Source organism: Oculina patagonica, chromosome 13 (assembly GCF_052425735.1).
Source record: "Oculina patagonica isolate OP01 chromosome 13, crgOcupat, whole genome shotgun sequence".
Lineage (NCBI taxonomy): Eukaryota > Metazoa > Cnidaria > Anthozoa > Scleractinia > Oculinidae > Oculina > Oculina patagonica.
This window is the reverse complement of record NC_135770.1, coordinates 13,340,659-13,358,853: the sequence shown is the minus strand read 5'-3', so window position 1 is coordinate 13,358,853 and position 18,195 is coordinate 13,340,659. Positions and strand designations below refer to the sequence as shown.

General features: G+C 39.3%; 1 protein-coding gene across 1 annotated transcript in view; it reads left to right on the top strand.

Moving 5' to 3' along the window:
* Positions 1 to 18,195, top strand: part of LOC144634341 (ATP-binding cassette sub-family C member 4-like) — a 37,550-nt gene that overhangs the window by 10,187 nt on the left and 9,168 nt on the right. Inside the window, exons 4-20 of the mRNA XM_078493262.1 lie at positions 476 to 596; positions 1,265 to 1,480; positions 2,157 to 2,246; positions 4,034 to 4,197; positions 5,935 to 6,060; positions 10,461 to 10,710; positions 11,198 to 11,311; positions 11,769 to 11,816; positions 11,955 to 11,996; positions 12,475 to 12,666; positions 13,334 to 13,428; positions 13,943 to 14,029; positions 14,623 to 14,719; positions 15,655 to 15,897; positions 16,369 to 16,500; positions 17,129 to 17,166; positions 17,850 to 18,106. Of these exons, the coding sequence (XP_078349388.1) occupies positions 476 to 596; positions 1,265 to 1,480; positions 2,157 to 2,246; positions 4,034 to 4,197; positions 5,935 to 6,060; positions 10,461 to 10,710; positions 11,198 to 11,311; positions 11,769 to 11,816; positions 11,955 to 11,996; positions 12,475 to 12,666; positions 13,334 to 13,428; positions 13,943 to 14,029; positions 14,623 to 14,719; positions 15,655 to 15,897; positions 16,369 to 16,500; positions 17,129 to 17,166; positions 17,850 to 18,106 (2,312 nt within the window). The remainder of the gene's footprint in view (positions 1 to 475; positions 597 to 1,264; positions 1,481 to 2,156; positions 2,247 to 4,033; positions 4,198 to 5,934; positions 6,061 to 10,460; positions 10,711 to 11,197; positions 11,312 to 11,768; positions 11,817 to 11,954; positions 11,997 to 12,474; positions 12,667 to 13,333; positions 13,429 to 13,942; positions 14,030 to 14,622; positions 14,720 to 15,654; positions 15,898 to 16,368; positions 16,501 to 17,128; positions 17,167 to 17,849; positions 18,107 to 18,195) is intronic.

Below are 18,195 nucleotides of genomic sequence, written 5' to 3'. Positions count from 1 at the left end.
AACATAGGCCCCCTTCTACATAAATTATGAACCCTCCCTTTGCAGCGCTAGGGCCAAGTTTAAATAGTGCTATGTTAAAAATGGTCTACATTAAAAAGTGAGCAATGTAGCACAGCCATCCTACTAGAATGACGGCCAACTTATGAATCAACATGCCTGCAGGCTAGACAATGATTCAAAAATTTGAAGTTCACCAGACTGTCATTCACCATAAATTTTCAGGTCTTGTAATAATTCATGTCCTATTAAAAATTTCAAGCTTGATTAGTCTTTTCTCGTTCAACTTATGACAAGTATGCATTGTGCATGGTACACTTTTATCCTTGGTTCAAATTTTGTCTTCCTTTGTGATTTATCACACATTAATTACCATTCCAAAAAACATAGGAAAATAAAATTTGAACTAAGAATTAATTACAATTGAACCACAACATACCAGTCCTGCAGTTTCAACTATTTTTATTTTCATTTCCAGAGAATGGGAAAAGGAAAAGTACAAAGCAGAACAGCAAGGCAAAGATCCCAGCTTTTTGTGGGCTATAGTCAGATTATTTGGCTTAGGGTATTCTCTGTTGGGACTTGTAGCACTTATGCATGTAAGTTGAAGTTGGCAGTTGGAACATGATGCTGTAAACCACTCCCTGTCTGTCATTCAGATTTTCTCTGTTCTGTTAGTCAGTAAATGTCATAACACAGGTTGGTGAGCCCAGGGGGGGTACTCTGGCTTGTAAATGACGGGGATGATCGAATGGAGGGAAAACTCAGGACCCAAAAAAATCCCTAAGTCGTCCGACATTACCCAAAAAATTCCCTGTACCAAAAATAACCCCCAAAAATATCCCTTGTTAAATTACCCCTTAAATTGCTAGGAGGGGCAATAATGTAACACAAAGAAAATCATAAAAAATTGAATGCTTGTGTTTGTTTATTCATCATACGATAAATACGCCAAAGGCCGCACCAAGGCACTTATTATCTATTTAAATCAAGTGACCCCAAAAAAATCCCGGAATCAAAAATTTCAACCCTAAAAGAATCCTTCGATCATCCCCGTCATTTACAGCCGGAGTACCCCCCCCCCCCCCGGTTGGTGAGTCACCAACAACAGTTCTATCAGAACTCCTCTTGGCCAGATAATCACACTTTACAAATTGCTGATACTCCTGAGTTCAATTTTAACTGTTTAATATTTTTAAAATGAATGTTATGCACTAAAATGCTCTCATAGTTGCATTATAATTATTATCAATAATTCTATTTGCAGGACCTACTTAGAATGGCTCAGCCTGTCTTTCTGGGTCAACTGGTGCGCTATTTTGTGGAGGAGTCTCCCATCCCGGCAAGAGATGCCTACCTTTATGCTTTTGGCCTCAGCTTATGTGCTGTTATTTCAAGCTTGTTCAATGCACCATACACCTTCATGTCGCAAGTTTATGGCATGAGAATAAGAGTCGCATGCACTGGCCTTGTGTATAAAAAGGTACATTATTTTACAATTGTGCTGTGAAATGGCGTGGATATCACCTGATACTATAAAATCAGATATATTCCACAGGTTTGAGCAGGATAACTGTTTTATTATTCAACAAATTGTAAACGAAACACATTTTGCCCCTAGAAAAACTGCAGTAATGCAGTGCTTTTTTTCTTGCAATCTACATATGACAAAATATCTGTTATGTACAGATGAAAGAACAGTAACAGTCTGCATGACCATCTCTGGCAATGTGAGCATTTGTTTCAAACAATAAAACCAGAAAGTAACTTTTATATGGAAACACTGGCTTGTATACTTAGAGATATAAGGTCAGTGTAAAAGATTGAGATCTGGCTAGAAGATATTCCTTTGTGTGAGGCTCAGAAATATATTGCATGTGGAGATCGATTGCGCAGTATGGACTGGAAATATCTTTTTATTATCTTTTAACCAATAGGTCACTGCGCCTTTTATAAAGGCCATATACATTCGGCAATCAATTTGAGGGGTGTTGAATAGTAAATGCGAGACGGCAAGAGTGATATCTTTTCTGCGAGCCCGAGACCTTTTTAGCCTTGTAAAAGAAATCAAGACTCTGAGAAGGCGTCAAAGAAAAATTTGAGACGACGAGACCCCTGAAATTTGGGAGGCTATCTTACATCTTCCTTGTTATTTCCAGGCCCTTAAGCTGAGTACTGCTGCCCTTCATGGTACAACTACTGGTCACATTGTAAACTTGGTTTCTAGTGATACTCAGAAGTTTGATTGGGTAAGCCTGGCCCAGTATAGCCTGCAGAACAGGCGGTTTATTTTTTGCGGGGTTATTGCGAGGTCGCGCAAAGTGCGACCCCACGAGTGCGGAGCGCGAGGCCGAGCGCGGAGCGCAAGGGAAAAATAAACCAGCTGTAGCCAGACCATTGTTCATGCTCTACCGCCCACTTTTTTGATTGACATGAAAGACTGAGAAAGGACCAATCACTGAACGCTTAAATTTATTAGCACATGATAAGGTTTTACTGTTTACCTCCTCTGTTGTCTGTGTTACATTGGCACCACATGATTCAAATGTAGAAAATTGAAATATCTGTTCGCTAACACGAGGATTCTCGGAAAGAGCAGATATTTAAAAATCAAGTTTTTACCGAAGCCGGCCGGTAGTAGACTCAAAACAACCTTCTTTTCTAATAATGCTTCGATGCGCGTCTTGTTTCTTCTTTTCAAAATCTTCAACACACGGAACCGGAAACAAATTGAGGGTGGTAGCGAACACTTTCATCGCCTTTTTGTTTTTTCACACATTTAACATCATGTGGCTTAAAGCAGCCAATCACCAAAAACCATTCGTCAGGCGAACGGTTAGAAGAGCATAAACAATGGTGTGTCCACAGGTGGTTTATTTGTCCTTCGCGCTTCGCGCTAGCCCCCACATGACCCGCAAAATAAAAACTCGCACTTCGCGCTTTGACCTGCAAAATAAACCGCCTGTTCTGCAGGCTAGGCCCAGTACAGTGACAGTGACTGTTTGAACATCTGTGCAAATGTCAACACTTACGTGTCATATTGCGAAGCGATGGGAGCGGGAGCTTTTGAGCTCCCCATAATCCGTTCTCGAGACTTATTTTGTCGCTATAAAATTGCATCTCCGATGAACATATTTAATTCAGTGTATGTGCAGCAAGTCTGCCAAAGTACTGAGCCAAAATGGTAGAGAACAATTCAACCAAAAGTGACTTTATATTCCACCGAAATTCAATTCTTGTTTAAAAACAAGGCAATGGCTGTTTGTAGCACATTAAGCTTCGTAAATTACAAGGGGGGAATAAACAAATTTAAACAAACAGAAACGCTTTAAACACTTACATCAAGCTACCTTTACATTAAGTAGCCCATACAGGTGAATCAGTGTTAAAAAGATTAACATTGCTGGAACTCAGTATATTATAAATCGCCAGAGATAAAACTTTGCAGACGATTCATTGAAAAAGTTTTGAGTTTGATGCCTATGTGATAAACCCAACTAAGTGCAGCGGTGTCATTTGACAGTATGTCAAAATACGGAAATATTATTGGACATGGCAAATTAGACTTGAAATTTAAGTCAAACATCACTCGGCCATGAAAGGTCAAACACTGTTGCTTTGCGGGTAGTCTCTATTTTTTCACTTCTAGCCTCGCCCCGCCACGTCCCCTCCCCGAGCAGTAAGTTATTTTTCCGCTTCACGCTCAATGTCTCTTTGAAAAAAATTTTCGCTTCAAGCTCGACGGATCGACACTGTGAAAAAAATAGGGACTGCTCATAGTCTATTCTGGGGCATACATATAGGTATATACATTGTGGGAGACACAGTGGTCTTGCACTGGGCTGTTATAAAACTGATAATTTATTTGTTTATCTTCATACAGAATACCGGTATATTAAAACTGTACAACTGAGTACTGTCACTTATGTTTCCTACAACAAACATTACCTTACCTTAATATGCATGTAGCAAGAAACCTACCCTGTTCTGTATGATCTACTTTTTCCCTTCATTTGTACATATTTTACTTTTGTAGAGCACAACTCTTCTGCATTACCTGGTAAATGGCCCTATTATATCTGCCATTGTGTTAGTACTGCCGTGGATACAAATTGGTCCCTCGGCAATTGCTGGAATGGGATTAATTGTGCTTCTGGCTCCCATGCAGCTTAAAATGGGAAACATGCTCTTTATGTTTAGGTGAGTTCAATAAGATCAGCATCATTTGGCGTAAAACCCCCAAGTGCTCTGAGAAGAAAGTTTTGTTTAATTATATTTACACTTTTTTGTTGCTAAATAAAATGTATGTGAACTACCATTTATGTCAGTCAGGCCAGACGTCCAACCAGTTAAACATGACCTTATGCCATATCATGATTTAAATCAAAGTCTCTTCGAGATACCGTCCCTTTATTGCATGAAGTATGAGTCGAAGGTTGATCCTGAGCATTGTTCTTCGAACTTATCATCACAGTTGCTTTGTAGTTTTTTCTTCGCAGAGGAAATGCAGCCATATAATTTTGTCAAAAATGGCTCGTCCGCGCCGGGTATTTATATTCCTCAACATTACACAAATAAACAGTGCAAATTTCACCGAGATCTGACAATTCTATACTTTAAAATTGCAAGGACCTTTCGAGGCAGTCGATTACGGCAGCGAAATTAGCAAATGAAACAGCAAAATATGCGTTCGACGCTTTGTTTTTGCGACGCCATATTTGAATTGTTATAGGTAGACCGCTGTACAATGTGTTCAAGGCCGTATCATTACGATTGCTCCACGAAAAAGCACGAAAAAAATACGGATATTTCCGACTACTGTCAGAGAAAACATTGGGCATATAATTGCGGCGTAAACAAATCGATACACTCAAGCTGCGTTTTGTCTGGGCTCTGCGAGGGTCGGATATCAAGACAGCTTCTTCGTGGGAAAGGATTTAACAAAAGCCATATAACAGTGAATGCTTTTGAATTATATTTGAAGATGAAATACGAAAGAATTTTGCTGTCTTTGACTGAAATTCCACTCGAACTGCGTAGACACGATCGCATGTTGTAAAGCCGATTCATGCAACATTGCTGTCAATGCGAGGTCACGTCCCTAACGACCTAGGCTGATGACGAAATAGAATGGGGCTTGTAGCGACCAAATTTGGCCTAATTTTTAACCGCTCCTAAGCTAAAAGAAGCCCCAATCTCTTGCATTTGTTTTAACTTCAATAATATCTTTGAAAAGAGCGAGCTTTTTGGTATGGTTTATTTTTGACGTTTGTAATTTTTAAACGATGTAAGTGCTAGTGATTATTTATTCGTGTTTTAGCGTTAGTTACGCAATCCATTGTTTGTGCGACGCTTTTTATAGATCGCCTTTCAGACACACGTGCGTTGAGATAAGAAAGCTGACATGTCACTTTTAAAATTGTTATATAACGTTTGTAAATGTGACAAGTCACGTTTTTCCACGAGATCGCAAGTGATCACCCACAGCGGAAAGAAATCCCTTGAGAAATTAAAACAGTCCCTTGAGAAATTAAAAAAGTCCCTTGAGAGTTAACAAGAATGTGGTTCCAAATTTTGTCCCACATAACTGCTATTATCCTACTTTCGCTTGTAAACAAGCAAAAAAAGTCGAAAAAAGACAGTGAATGATCTAGGACATCTAGAGGAGGGTTTGATGCCTTGTGACGTGACGTCCGCAAAAGGGCCAAAAATTCCCCCATCCTTACCTCTCCTTTTTTAAAGTAAGAGGAGATCAAGATATACTACTTCCTTACCATTTGGCCTCCCCAGCCCAATTCGTGCCCCGTTTCATTGACTAGGATACAAATGCATTAAGCAGTAAAAGCAGTACAACTGCCCGTGGGCTTAATTACTTACAATCTTTCTATCCTTCAACAAATTGTCTTATAAAAATATTATATTTTTTATTTCTTATAGAACAAAGGCAATACACTGGATGGATGAACGGGTGAAGGTTATGAATGAAGTCATTGCTGGCATGCGTGTCATTAAGATGTACACATGGGAAGATTCATTTTCAAAGTGGATAAGACAAATACGGAAGTAAGACTGCCTGTCTGTTGTTTATAAAATAAATATTAATGCTTTGGACTTAATAATGACTTAGTAATAATTACTACACATTTTGTATTGTCTGTTTGGTCTTTGTAATGTGAAGAAGTGGCCCTTGCAGTTGCAGTGTTTTCAATTTAAATCCCTAGCCCATGCATTATTAATTGCTGATGCGATTGTAAAGGAGGTGGACAGATACAGGACCGATATCATCAGGGTAAGGGAAGCAAGACGGACAGGATCAGGAATAAGGAAGAAAGATCTGGGCACACAGTGATACACTCTGGATGAGAGGACAACCTACACACAGAAGGTGTAGCAATCGTGATGTCAGACAAAGCAGCAAAGGCATTGATGGTATGGAAGCCACCAGGGAAAAGACTCACCGTGGCTAGACTTAACTCCAAGTACACCAAGCTCACTGTCATCACCTGTTACACACCCAAAGAAGATGCATTGGAGGGCAGAAAGATGTCTTCTATGATCAGCTGTAGCAAGCCATTCAAGAGGTACCATCATATGATGTGTTGTGTATGTTCAGAGATTTCAAGGCTGGCGTTAGGAACCACTGAAGGCTATGAGAAGAACGGGAGTGATGACATAAACAACAACGGATGCAGAATTTGCAACCTGTGCGTGGAGAACAACTTGGCCATTGGTGGAAACCTATTCCCTACACAGAGAAATCCACAAGATGACATGGGCAAGACACAAACAGATTGATCATGTCATCATTAACAGCAGGTGAAAGAACTCGCTCTTAGACGTGGAGGTGCAAAGAGGAGCAGATATTGGAAGCAACCACCAGCTGCTGATGGCAAAACTAGCCATCAAGCTGTGCAAAACCAAGAAAACCAAGAGAGGAGAAGATAGAGCAAAGAGGATCGATGGTGCCAAACTTAAACTACAGAGATAATGGCAGCACTTCAGCTGAAACTCAGAAACCGCTTTCAAAGCCTTAAAGGAGAAGTTCACTCCAGAATGGCCAATAAAAAGTTTATGCAAAGATATGTTATTCACCAAAATTTCAGCTTCTAACGAGCGCTTAAACCCTATGAAATCCTTTTCTGAAGAGGCCAAAACTCGACAACTGAACGCCGCCATCTTGGAGCTATTAATGTATGCGTGACGTCAAAGAGCTCAACCTGAACTTGAGCGGTAAATTTTTAATTACTTCAAACTCCTTGTTTCTTTGTAGTGGCTTTTGTTTGTCAAAATGCCTGTTTGTGCAGCTCCATTTTGCTTAAACAGAGCTCCAAGAAATACAAAAAGAGGTATTTCCGTTTTCACCGTCTTTCGATATTTAAAGAACAATTGCTCGAAAGCGGACACAAATATTTGTGTGTTCCGGCGTTAAATCGGGGTCCGATCGAGTTCATTATCGAAGTGCAATTTTCTGCAACTTTTTCAGGTTGATCTATTAGTACCTATCCTTCGAGACCCTCGATTTTTCTCGTCGTCCCGCTCGACAATCTGTCTCTGGGTCTCCGAGGATGATCATGTTACCAATGTACCAATGTACCAATGTACGTGTATGTTGCAATCAAAATTTGTGACAAACAGAACATAAACAACCAATAAGTCCATAAACGGCAATGTCGCAAATGTCCTTCGCGGTAATAAACGTCCTCCTCTTCGCGTCAGTCATGACGACATGAACGCGAACATTGCTGTTTCGTTTTGTTTACAGCATCCATCCTAGTTATTTTACACCGGACGTTTTCTTGAACATTATAAAAAATTACCAAAGTAGCAGACCGTACCAGTTTGTCGTAGCAGTGCTACTGAAAAGAATATATTTACTTGTTTGCTTGACCACAAATAATCACCGGGACCTCGATCAAACGCCCCCAGAATTTATTTAAAAGTTAGCAGTTTTGACCCGGCGTTTATACGAAGCCGGCGTTTAATCGGGGACCCGCGTTTAATCGAGAAAATACGACGAAGTCAACAACAACAACAGAAAGTTTCTCTGGTTGATTAAAAATCCTCACAGAAATAAAGTAAAAAAGTGAAGTATCATAATCGTAGCATTGGTTGGTATTGCGTCTGCCTTTTTCTTTTGTTGTGGGTATTTTCACTCAGGAGACTGTATCCGCTTCTTCGAAGAAGTCTTCCGTATAGTTTTCGGAACACACAAATATTTGTGTCCACTTTGCCAGGAATTTTTCGTTCCTGTCCATTCTTATAATCCATTCGTGAGCATTTTTTCTTTTAGATATTGAAAGACGGTGAAAGGTTTTTTGTATCTCTTGGAGCTCTGTTTGAGAAACATGGAGCTGCACAAACAGGCATTTTGACAAACAAAACAAAACAAGGAGTTTTGAGTATTCAAACTTCAGGCTGAGCTCTTTGACGTCACGCATACATTACAAGCTCCAAGATGGCGGCGTTCAGTTGTCGAATTTTGGGCTACTTTATAGAAAGATTTCGTAGGGTTTTAGCGCTCGTGGGAAGCTGAAATTTTGGTGAATAACATATTTTTGTATAAACTTTTTATTGGGGTAAAGAAAATAAATGGCCATTCTGGAGTGAACTTCTCCTTTAAGGAAGAACTGATAGAATGTGACCTCAACATTAATTTTCCACCAGATAGTGGGAAAAGCAGGGGAGCAGATGCTGAGATTCAGAAAAAGGAAGAAATAAGAATACAATGATACAACAAGGAACATGGAACAAGAAAACAGAAAGGAAACAGATGAAGGAGAGGATAAATTCAACAAGATATGAGAGGGTGAAAGACCATCACCGAAGAAATACCTTGAGTACTGGAGGTGAAAAGGATGGCCAAGTGGGACAAGAAGGACTTTGTCCAGAACCTGGCTGAGACAGCAGAAAAGGCCGCAGCACTGCAAGACCTGTATACCATCTCGAAGATGCTTAGGGGTGGATACAGCAGCGCAAACAGGCCGGTTAAGGATGAGAACAGTAGAGTTTTATCTCAAATAAATGATAACCTAAAAAGATGGGAACAGCATTTGCACAGTATCCTTAACCGACCAGACCCTAAAACACAGCCTGCATACCCGATGCTACTCAAAATGTTGACATGAACACTGAGCCACCCTTAATCTAAGAAATCATGAATGCCACCAATGAGATGAAATAGGCAAAACGCCTGGAGCAGACGGCATCTGCGCTGAGCTGCTAAAAGAGTAAGAAACTCTGACATCCACCATCCTTCTGAAGATCTTCCATGAAATATGTATTTCCGAAAATATGCCTAAAGATTGGCTTGATCATAAGACTTGATTGTAAGGATTAACTGAAACAACTGGAGGGGCATAACACTCTTGAGTCTCACTAGCAAAGTGTTTAGCAAGATCATTCTAGGGCGCATGACTGCTGCCCTAGAGAAGGACATTTATTGGGAGCAAGCTGGCTTCCACAAAGGGAGAACTTGCAATGACCACATTTTTATTCTTAGGCAGATCTTTGAGCAGGCAAAGGAATGGAACAGCTCAGTCTATGCCAACTTCATAAACCTTGAAAAAGCCTTTGATAGTATCCACAGGGAAACGTCGTGGCGCATCCTGTGATACCACGGAATACCATCCAAGATAGTGAATGTCATCAGGATGCTGTAGCATGACTGCCAAGCCCAGGTCATCTGTGGAAACCAGTTGACAGTGCCATTCACCATCCCAATGGGCATGAAGCAGGGGTGCAAAAAATTACTCTCTCTGTTTCTTTTCTCTCTCTCTGTTGAGTGGGTCATGAAGAATGCTGAAAAGGATCAAAGATTGCTCAGTGACCTTGATTTGGCAGACAAAATCTGCGTCTTAGCCCAGTGTCACACTCACATGTAGGCCATGTCCGAAGGTTTGACATCTACAGCTACTATGCTTGGTCTGAAGGTCAGCATAAAGAAAACCAAACACAGGAGAATGAACCACCACTCAGATGCGCCGGTTATCCTGCATGTAAATATTCTTTTAGATGGTCAAATTGGTCAACAAGTTTAGGTACCTTGGCTTCTAAATGACCACCAATGTAGACTCAGAGTCAGACATTAAAGCAAGGCTCTCCAAGGCATAGCAAATACTTGCCTACCTCAAGAACATCTGGAAAAGCAAACTGAATTTTGCAATATTGATATATTTGAAAATCGTAGTGTATGCTGCATTCTGAACATTTCTGCTCTAAGATCATTTTGAAAGCCGAGCTACACTGGACAATGAGTGCTTTACGCATCTCTGCTGTCTAGATCTCTCTATCATTAGCCAGTGCCTCCCACGTCACTATGTTCAAGCCGGTGGATTTCTTGTCTCTTTTGCACATTACTGCATTAAATTGTTTAACAGTAACGTGACTTCAGACTGTTGCTTAGAGGTACACAGTGTACACATGTGTTTTGTAATGTCGTTGTTTCTTTTTCTTTATACCAACAGGGATGAACTTAAGTGGTTCCTGAAGCTGAACTTCATTCAAGGAGCCTTCATGTCATTTTTCTTTAGCTCTTCAGTGGTTATCAGCTTTGTTACCTTTATGGCATATGTGCTGACAGGTGAAATTTTAAAGGCACAGACAGTGTTCACTTGCATCTCACTCTTCAACATGATTCGTGTTATCATGGCCCTTCACTTTCCAATAGCCATCACCCTGATGAATGAATGCAGAGTGTCAATTAAAAGAATGCAGGTTAGCATGTATTGTGTAACAGTATGGTGTGTACAATAAGGTTAACATTAAGCCATCTTGAAAAGAAATGGAATTTTACAGTCAGCATTTTACAGTCCATGCCATGAACCACATGAACATAGAAGAACATGGAAGAGCTCCCAGAGGCTCTTTATAAAGTGCATGTGCATCAAGATCGGATAAGAACTGAGTGTCAGTTCATGGAGAAAGAACAAACTTAAAAACTCTGAGAATAACCCTCAGAGCGAACAAGAGAACCAACATCAAACTCAACCCAAAATGTGAGCTCCATGTTTCAAACCTGGACCACATTAGTGGGAGGCGAGGGCTGTCACCACTGCACCACCCCTGCTCCCCAAAATAACTTAATTCATTGAATCTTAATAGGTGAATCATAATACAAAACTACATTTGATTCTGATACTATTTAAGTGTAGAATGACCATCTGAATATTAAGTGTACAGTAATCAACTTGTAATCTTGCAGAATATTCTTTCGATGGATGAAATGCATTCAGAAGGTCTTGTAACATCAAAACTCAGACCTAAACCTGAAGACTGTTATGTTGCTGCCAACAACATCACTGCTTTCTGGAACAAGGTATCCAAGACCTTTAATTATTTTTATAAATAACCAAGCACATTTGATGCCTGCCCGAACCTTCCTTTGAAAGGAAGCTTGCCGGCAGGAATACTGTCAAAGTAGATTGACTTCATATGCTTGATGGGTTCAATTAAACTTCCCCAATTAAATAAACAAGCAATACATAATGCTCTGTAGTAATTATTTTCCTTACTACTAACTATTTACACTCACTTTAAGAGGCATTTATGAATGTCCACTTTGTGTAATCATTTTTAGCGTGCACCGGTCAATGTTTTATTGTTATGTTGATTAATGTCCTGTAGTCTACACAGAATCTAGTGTTCATTGTTTTCATTGTCCAATCAAGGATAGACTGTTCCAGGTAATCAGTTTTCTAATTAACCGAACACCTGAAACAGTCTAAATCAAAGAGCACACTTTATATTTTTTCGATGGTTTCTTTGTGTTTCAGAACTTGCCATCGCCAACTCTGGACAACCTTACCTTCAAAGTGTCAAGTGTATGTACTGTATTTGTTATCAACTGTGCCAGAATCTAAATTGATAAAAAAAAAATTTTGATGTGGTTTGGCTCTTCCAGCTGATAACTAGAGCTCATATTAGATCCTGACAGTTGAAATATTTGCATTTATCATTAGGGTGAATTGCTAGGCGTTATTGGTACTGTTGGATCTGGAAAGGTTTGTGACGTTTTTTGTAGCTACACTTTTGAAATGTACTGTCCATTTTATGTTGAATGGTACACTGAATAGCAGCTACTCAACAGTGAAGGAAGTTGTGATTGTTTAGAACCCGTCATAAATTTTAGGAACTTGTTTTTGAATTTTTACATTTGCCAAAGGTTATGGGAATATTTACCAACATTCTGTTCTCATATTGAAGAGTTACTTTGTTACAGGGTAATTTCTATCAGTGAATATCAAGAACTATTTGCAATATAGCTAATCATGCATGTCCATTTACATAGTTTCTGCTGAGCTTACTTAAAATAAACCAGTCTTATCGATATTCTGAGTTGCATACTAAAACATTATTTGACTGGTCACTTACAGTTTCTGTTGACTTTCATAATTGATGTTGGTGCCTCTCCCCTCATAAAATATCAGCTGATAGAAAACTCAAGCTCACAGTCTAATTCCTATTGTTATTGCACCTTAGTCTTCTCTCTTGATGACTATACTCGGTGAGCTGCCATTGTCTCAAGGAACCATTACAGTGAAAGGCAAAATTGCCTATGCCTCTCAGCAGGCCTGGGTTTATAATGGCTCACTTCGCCAGAACATTCTGTTTGGACATGACTATGACAAGGACAAGTTTACTGAAGTGATCAAAGCCTGTGCTTTAGATAAGGTACCAATATAACATTTGTCATTTCTACGCCAGTCATTTTGATCTTTGCAGGATATCCCAAGTATGTTTATTTTTGCAGATAAACCAACTTTTTTCAGTACAACGACTAAAAAATTGTTGTACTAAAGGTCGGCTGGGATTTTGAAGCAGAAATGATTCTTAAAGAAATTGTAGCAGCAAAGTTCATTTTATTTTTGCCCTCTTCCTATTTGTTATACATGGTAATTATGACTTGATGTACCCTTTGAATTCAATTGTACTGTGTTAAGATGATATTCTTTTGTTTTACCTTAATAAGAGTGAATTGTGTTGTTGAAGTTCCCATCTAAGCAGAAATTGTGTTATAAAAAAGGTGAACAGATTGGTTGAAAACGTAACTACAAAAACGGTAATAAAAATAAATTACAAAGAGATTTAAGTATTCTATTACTTTTGCTTAAATACACAATTGAGTCTGAAGACAGTGCAGAATACCTATGGTAAAACCATGTTTTGTTGTAGATGTATCCAAAGGGTTTCTGATTCTTGTTGAACTCGTGAGCATTCATAAAAAATTTTGTGTTACAACCTTACTCACGACAGCCCAAGGATTTGACTCAATTCTTGAGCATAGTATTAGAACTGAGGAACATACCTGTCCCGAGACACAGTTCATTTTTTTTTTCAGGACATTGAACTGCTCCCAGATGGCGACATGACCTTGGTAGGTGAACGCGGTGTGTCATTAAGTGGAGGTCAAAGGGCGAGAGTCAACTTAGCAAGGTATAGTGATCCAAAAAAATATATGACATATATTTCTGGTGATGGAAGCATGATATGTATTAATTGCTACATGTATAAAGAGTTGCCAAGGACGCAACAAAAGCAAAGTAGGAAAATTGTGAACTGTGAGAAATGTACTCCTACTAGCCTGTTTTGATGAAATGTCTTAGTCACAATGTTTAACTTGTCACAAGCATTTGCAGTTAGTGACTGTTTATTTCAAATACAAGTAGTATCGCTGCTGCTTACTATCAAATTCCCTATTTCAGACTCACAATCACTATCTTGTCTGTAGATATATTTCACAAACCTGAGCACCTCGTTACCTGAATTTATTTTTAATAAACCATAGCGTGGTGCCAAATGCCACAACAAAGACCAGTGTTATGAAGCACAGCATAATTGTGTTCCAGACGCATGTTTCAGTCATTTTCTTTTTATTTATTTGCCTGCTCTCACAGGCAAGTCATAACCAAACCATTTTTAGTGAGCAACATTAAAATGTTTGTTTCAGGGCGGTGTATGCAGACGCGGACATTTATTTGATGGATGATCCGTTGAGTGCTGTTGATGCGAACGTGGGAAGACACTTGTTTGAAAAGTAAGAGATCAAACTGATATAGTGCATTGACAGAGCCTACAAAGACTTGCCAATAGGTTAAAAGAAGTCAATGAGCAATTTTCAATGTATAGTACTACTGTACTGGCACTGTAAATTAAGAAGTACAGGAACAAACTAACATGTGAGAAATCAGGAGTACCCTTTTGTTGATCGATCATACAGTAGTTTTGAATTTCACACCAAATTATAAGCCAAAATCTATCACCATTTAAGTCCTATCCAAAAACCTCTCGTGATATTCGTTTCCTTTTATCAAAATATCTTTGTATTAAAATAACTTTATAACTTGTTGTATTAGCGAGCTTTAGCACAGACGTTTTTGGCGACACGGACGGCAACTGAAAGTCAAATATTCTCATCTGTTGCACGTATTATTGACTTTTCTTCAAAAATCTCAAGTTGTGAATGATAAAGAAAGAGCTTGCCAAGGCAACTCATTAGCGGAAGTGAAAGCGCAACAAACAACAAGAACGTCTCTAACTTCCGGGTGTCGTCCATGGTTATAAAAGGGCTGTGGTAAAGCTGATGTATCTGTCAACCTTACATCTTATCGTCCGTTTCTTTGTTTAAAGGTGTATTTGCGGATATCTGGCAAGCAAGCCACGTATCTTAGTAACGCATCAGCTCCAGCATATCGGAGAAGCTGATGAGATAATTGTCTTGAATCAGGTAAACACTAAAGGCCCGGTAATACGGGCAACATTTTTGTTCAACTTGTCTCGCAACATTGTTGCATTGCAAGTTGAACAAGTTGTTGCCCGTATTACTACCGCGCGCTCAACTTGTCTCGCAACAAATTTCGGTGTTGCAAGTTGCAGCAACATGTTGCACAAAGTAGAACCGAGTTCTACTTTTTGCAACAATTTTTTTCAACTTGCAACACCGAAATTTGTTGCGAGACAAGTTGAGCGCGCGGTAGTAATACGGGCAACAACTTGTTCAACTTGCAATGCAACAATGTTGCGAGACAAGTTGATCAAAAATGTTGCTCGTATTACCGGGCCTTAACGCCTGTTGGTTTTTGTTCGTTCCAACTTTTTCAATAACAAATAATAAAAAAAGAGAGGCAGCCCCCAAAAATAAAGCGGGCGGGGACGACATTTGATTTTTTTTACTTGGCCTTATTGGCTGTTGGCCTGGCAGTCGGAGCATTTGAACTTATAAACTGCTCCCTGGCTGTTGTTAGTTAGGTTCGTCGCTGTCTTGAACGTTTGCCAGTAAATGTCGTAACGTAGTTATACGTTTGTGAGGCACGCGGATATTGAAGGGCTGTAGAATCCACGCAGTGGTCTCAGAATTAAGTGCCCTTAAATCGCCTTGATGTAGGTTTTAAGTCCTTGTGGTAACAGATGTCGGGTTCCTGTTCGTTTCCGTAGTTTCAGGGGCTTGGTAATACGTTTAACTGACTTTAAAGATGACTTCCTCAAGTTGTCGTAACGTCAGTCACCAACAACAGTTCTTTTCAGAACTACTCACACCCGGTTGATCACACTATACGAACTACTGGTACTCCTAGGCTCAAACCATTTACTTTAAACACTAACTGAAACATAGTATCAGCATAGCATCTGTTCCAATTGTGATTTTTACTTATCTTTGTTAAGGGCAAGGTGATAAGCAAAGGATCCTATAAAGAGCTCTCTGTGTGTAAAGGAAGCACAGACATAATGGCGTGTTTAGTAGATCCAGAAAAAGAGGCAGGACGCCAGGTTGAGGCAAAGGATGCTGAAAGGCTGATGGTTGCTAGGCAACTGAGCAGACAAGACTCTTACCCATGCCATCGACTGAGTAAAGTTGGTGAAAGCACTCACTCCATCATGTCTGCCACCACAACATTGTCTGTTTATGTAAGTCCATGTTATTTATAATATATAATACACGTAGCCTGAATTTCAGTCATCTTCTATGGTCGCTTATAAAATTCAGGCAAAACACAATTGTCAATCTTAACCGCATTGCTTAACCGCATTGCTTAACCGCATTGCTTGTCATGAATTTTCACACTTGTTTGGGAAATGGTATAATTCCTGGTAAAGTGGAATCCCATAAATCCAGCAATCTATAAGCCACCAGTGTATATATAGCAGTATTGGTAAAAAGTAAGGGCTGAATTTTTTTAATCCAAAAAATGATTTTCTTCCATGGACACCTCCCACAAGCAGAGACTGTATGTGCCAAAGATGTCATACTTCAACTGTTTGAATTTTCGTGAAGTTTGTCTTACTTTAAGAATCAAGGTGAATGGTGAATAGAATCTTCTTCAGGCGGATCAGTCATTAAATAATACAAAACACTTGCTGCCATTGTTTGTTTCACAGGAGGACAATCTTCTTCCACCAGAGCAGAAACAAGAAGGAGCTGTCAGTAGTAAAACATATCTAGCATATTTCCGCGCATTCCACAATCTAGGAACTGCTTTTGTAGTTATCTTCTTATTCGCTCTTTGTCAGGTAAGAAACGCACCTCATATATGCGTTGCTACTTTTTTTAAGATGAAGTACTAAGATTTGGGATCATTTCAGTTTTCTGGTATCAGGGAAAAAGCATTTCAAAGCTATATAAGATATTAAGTGAGAATATACTATCAACTTCCGATAACTAGTCTCCCCCCCTGGATATATGCGTTCGGGCTTAATATGATTATCAAGCCATTCTCCCCTCCCCCCCCCCCCCCACTTTGTAATAATTTTGTATTATGTCGTTGCCACGCGTTAAGAGACCTTGGATGTTCTTTTCACGAATGTAGAACTCGTTTTGTGTTTCACATAGCGTCGGGAGTCGTATGTGCCTAGCATTTTCAGACGCAAATTCCCTTCTAAGTAAAAGTCCAACCATTTTTGAATAGCAAAATTTCCTCTTTCCCTCCAAAAAGCCCATTTGAACAAATATCAGGGTTCATTTTCAGCATTTTATGCCATTTTCTTATAATTGTGTTGGCATATAACAATGACGTAATAGTTTAAATAGTAAGAAAGTAATCAGGATGATTACATATTACACGAGGACTCTTATAAATCAAAGGAAAGCGTTAATGCAATGATAAGTTTGTAAAGTCATCTTTTTTTTATTTGGTGTTAGGTAGTAGCAATGCTGGCAGATTGGTGGTTGTCCTATTGGTAAGATAGCATTGTCTTTCTCTCGCATGTAATAACAGTGCGGATAGTTCAAGTGTTCTTCAAGTGTATCACACAGTCTCGACGTACAAAAACAACATTTGAAATTGAAAGGCATATCAACTATTGCTCTCCTGATGTTAATGGTACGAAGGACAAACATTCTGTCATCTGCATTGTTACTGGTCGTTGCCATTTCAAATGTTACTACATTGACGAGGACCGTGAAGGTCGAAAAACCTATGTAGTTTATTAAAATCAGAGCTGTACGGCGCTAAAAATTGTTCTTTTTATTATATTTGCATTGTAAAATTCTTATATTAGCACTGCAATATATAGAAATTACAATTGAGGAGGCGACGTTTAGGTTTAGGGCGCTGGATTTGAAATTTGTAAGCCATTGGTTCAGTTCTTTCACCCTGTCACTAGCTGGGTTTGTTCGTGGTAGTCCAGATTTCAACTCCACGGCCGAGCTTTGTAAATAGCCAACTGGTCAGCCTCGAACAATGGGAATTTTTTACACGTTTCTGTTTTTTTTTTTCAATATTTGTTTGTCTATGTCCGCCTGAATTAGCACAGCAGTGCTAAATACGCGTTACAGGGTTCATGGGTTGATTCTTAGATGGTTTTATTGACAGTTTTCATGCATTCATGATAACATTTTCCTGTGTATTATGTCTACACAGGTCTAATGCAGAGGAATCATATTACGTAGCAAAAAATCAGCAACATGGGAACTCCACAGCGACTGAAGCTTCCAGACCAGACCTAGGCCTGTACTTAGGGATTTATGGTGGTTTTGTCATAGGACTCTTTTTACTGTGTCTCTTCTCTACTGAGCTCTTCTACTCTCTGACTATAGTTGCTTCAAGGAACTTGTATGACAAGATGCTTAGCAGTCTTATGAGAGCACCTATGTACTTTTTTGACAACAATTCTATAGGTGAGAATTACACATAGCTTTTTCATCTTCTAAGTTTTGATATTGCGATTTTCAATTTACGACACAAGCAAACGTGTAGCCTTCGTGGC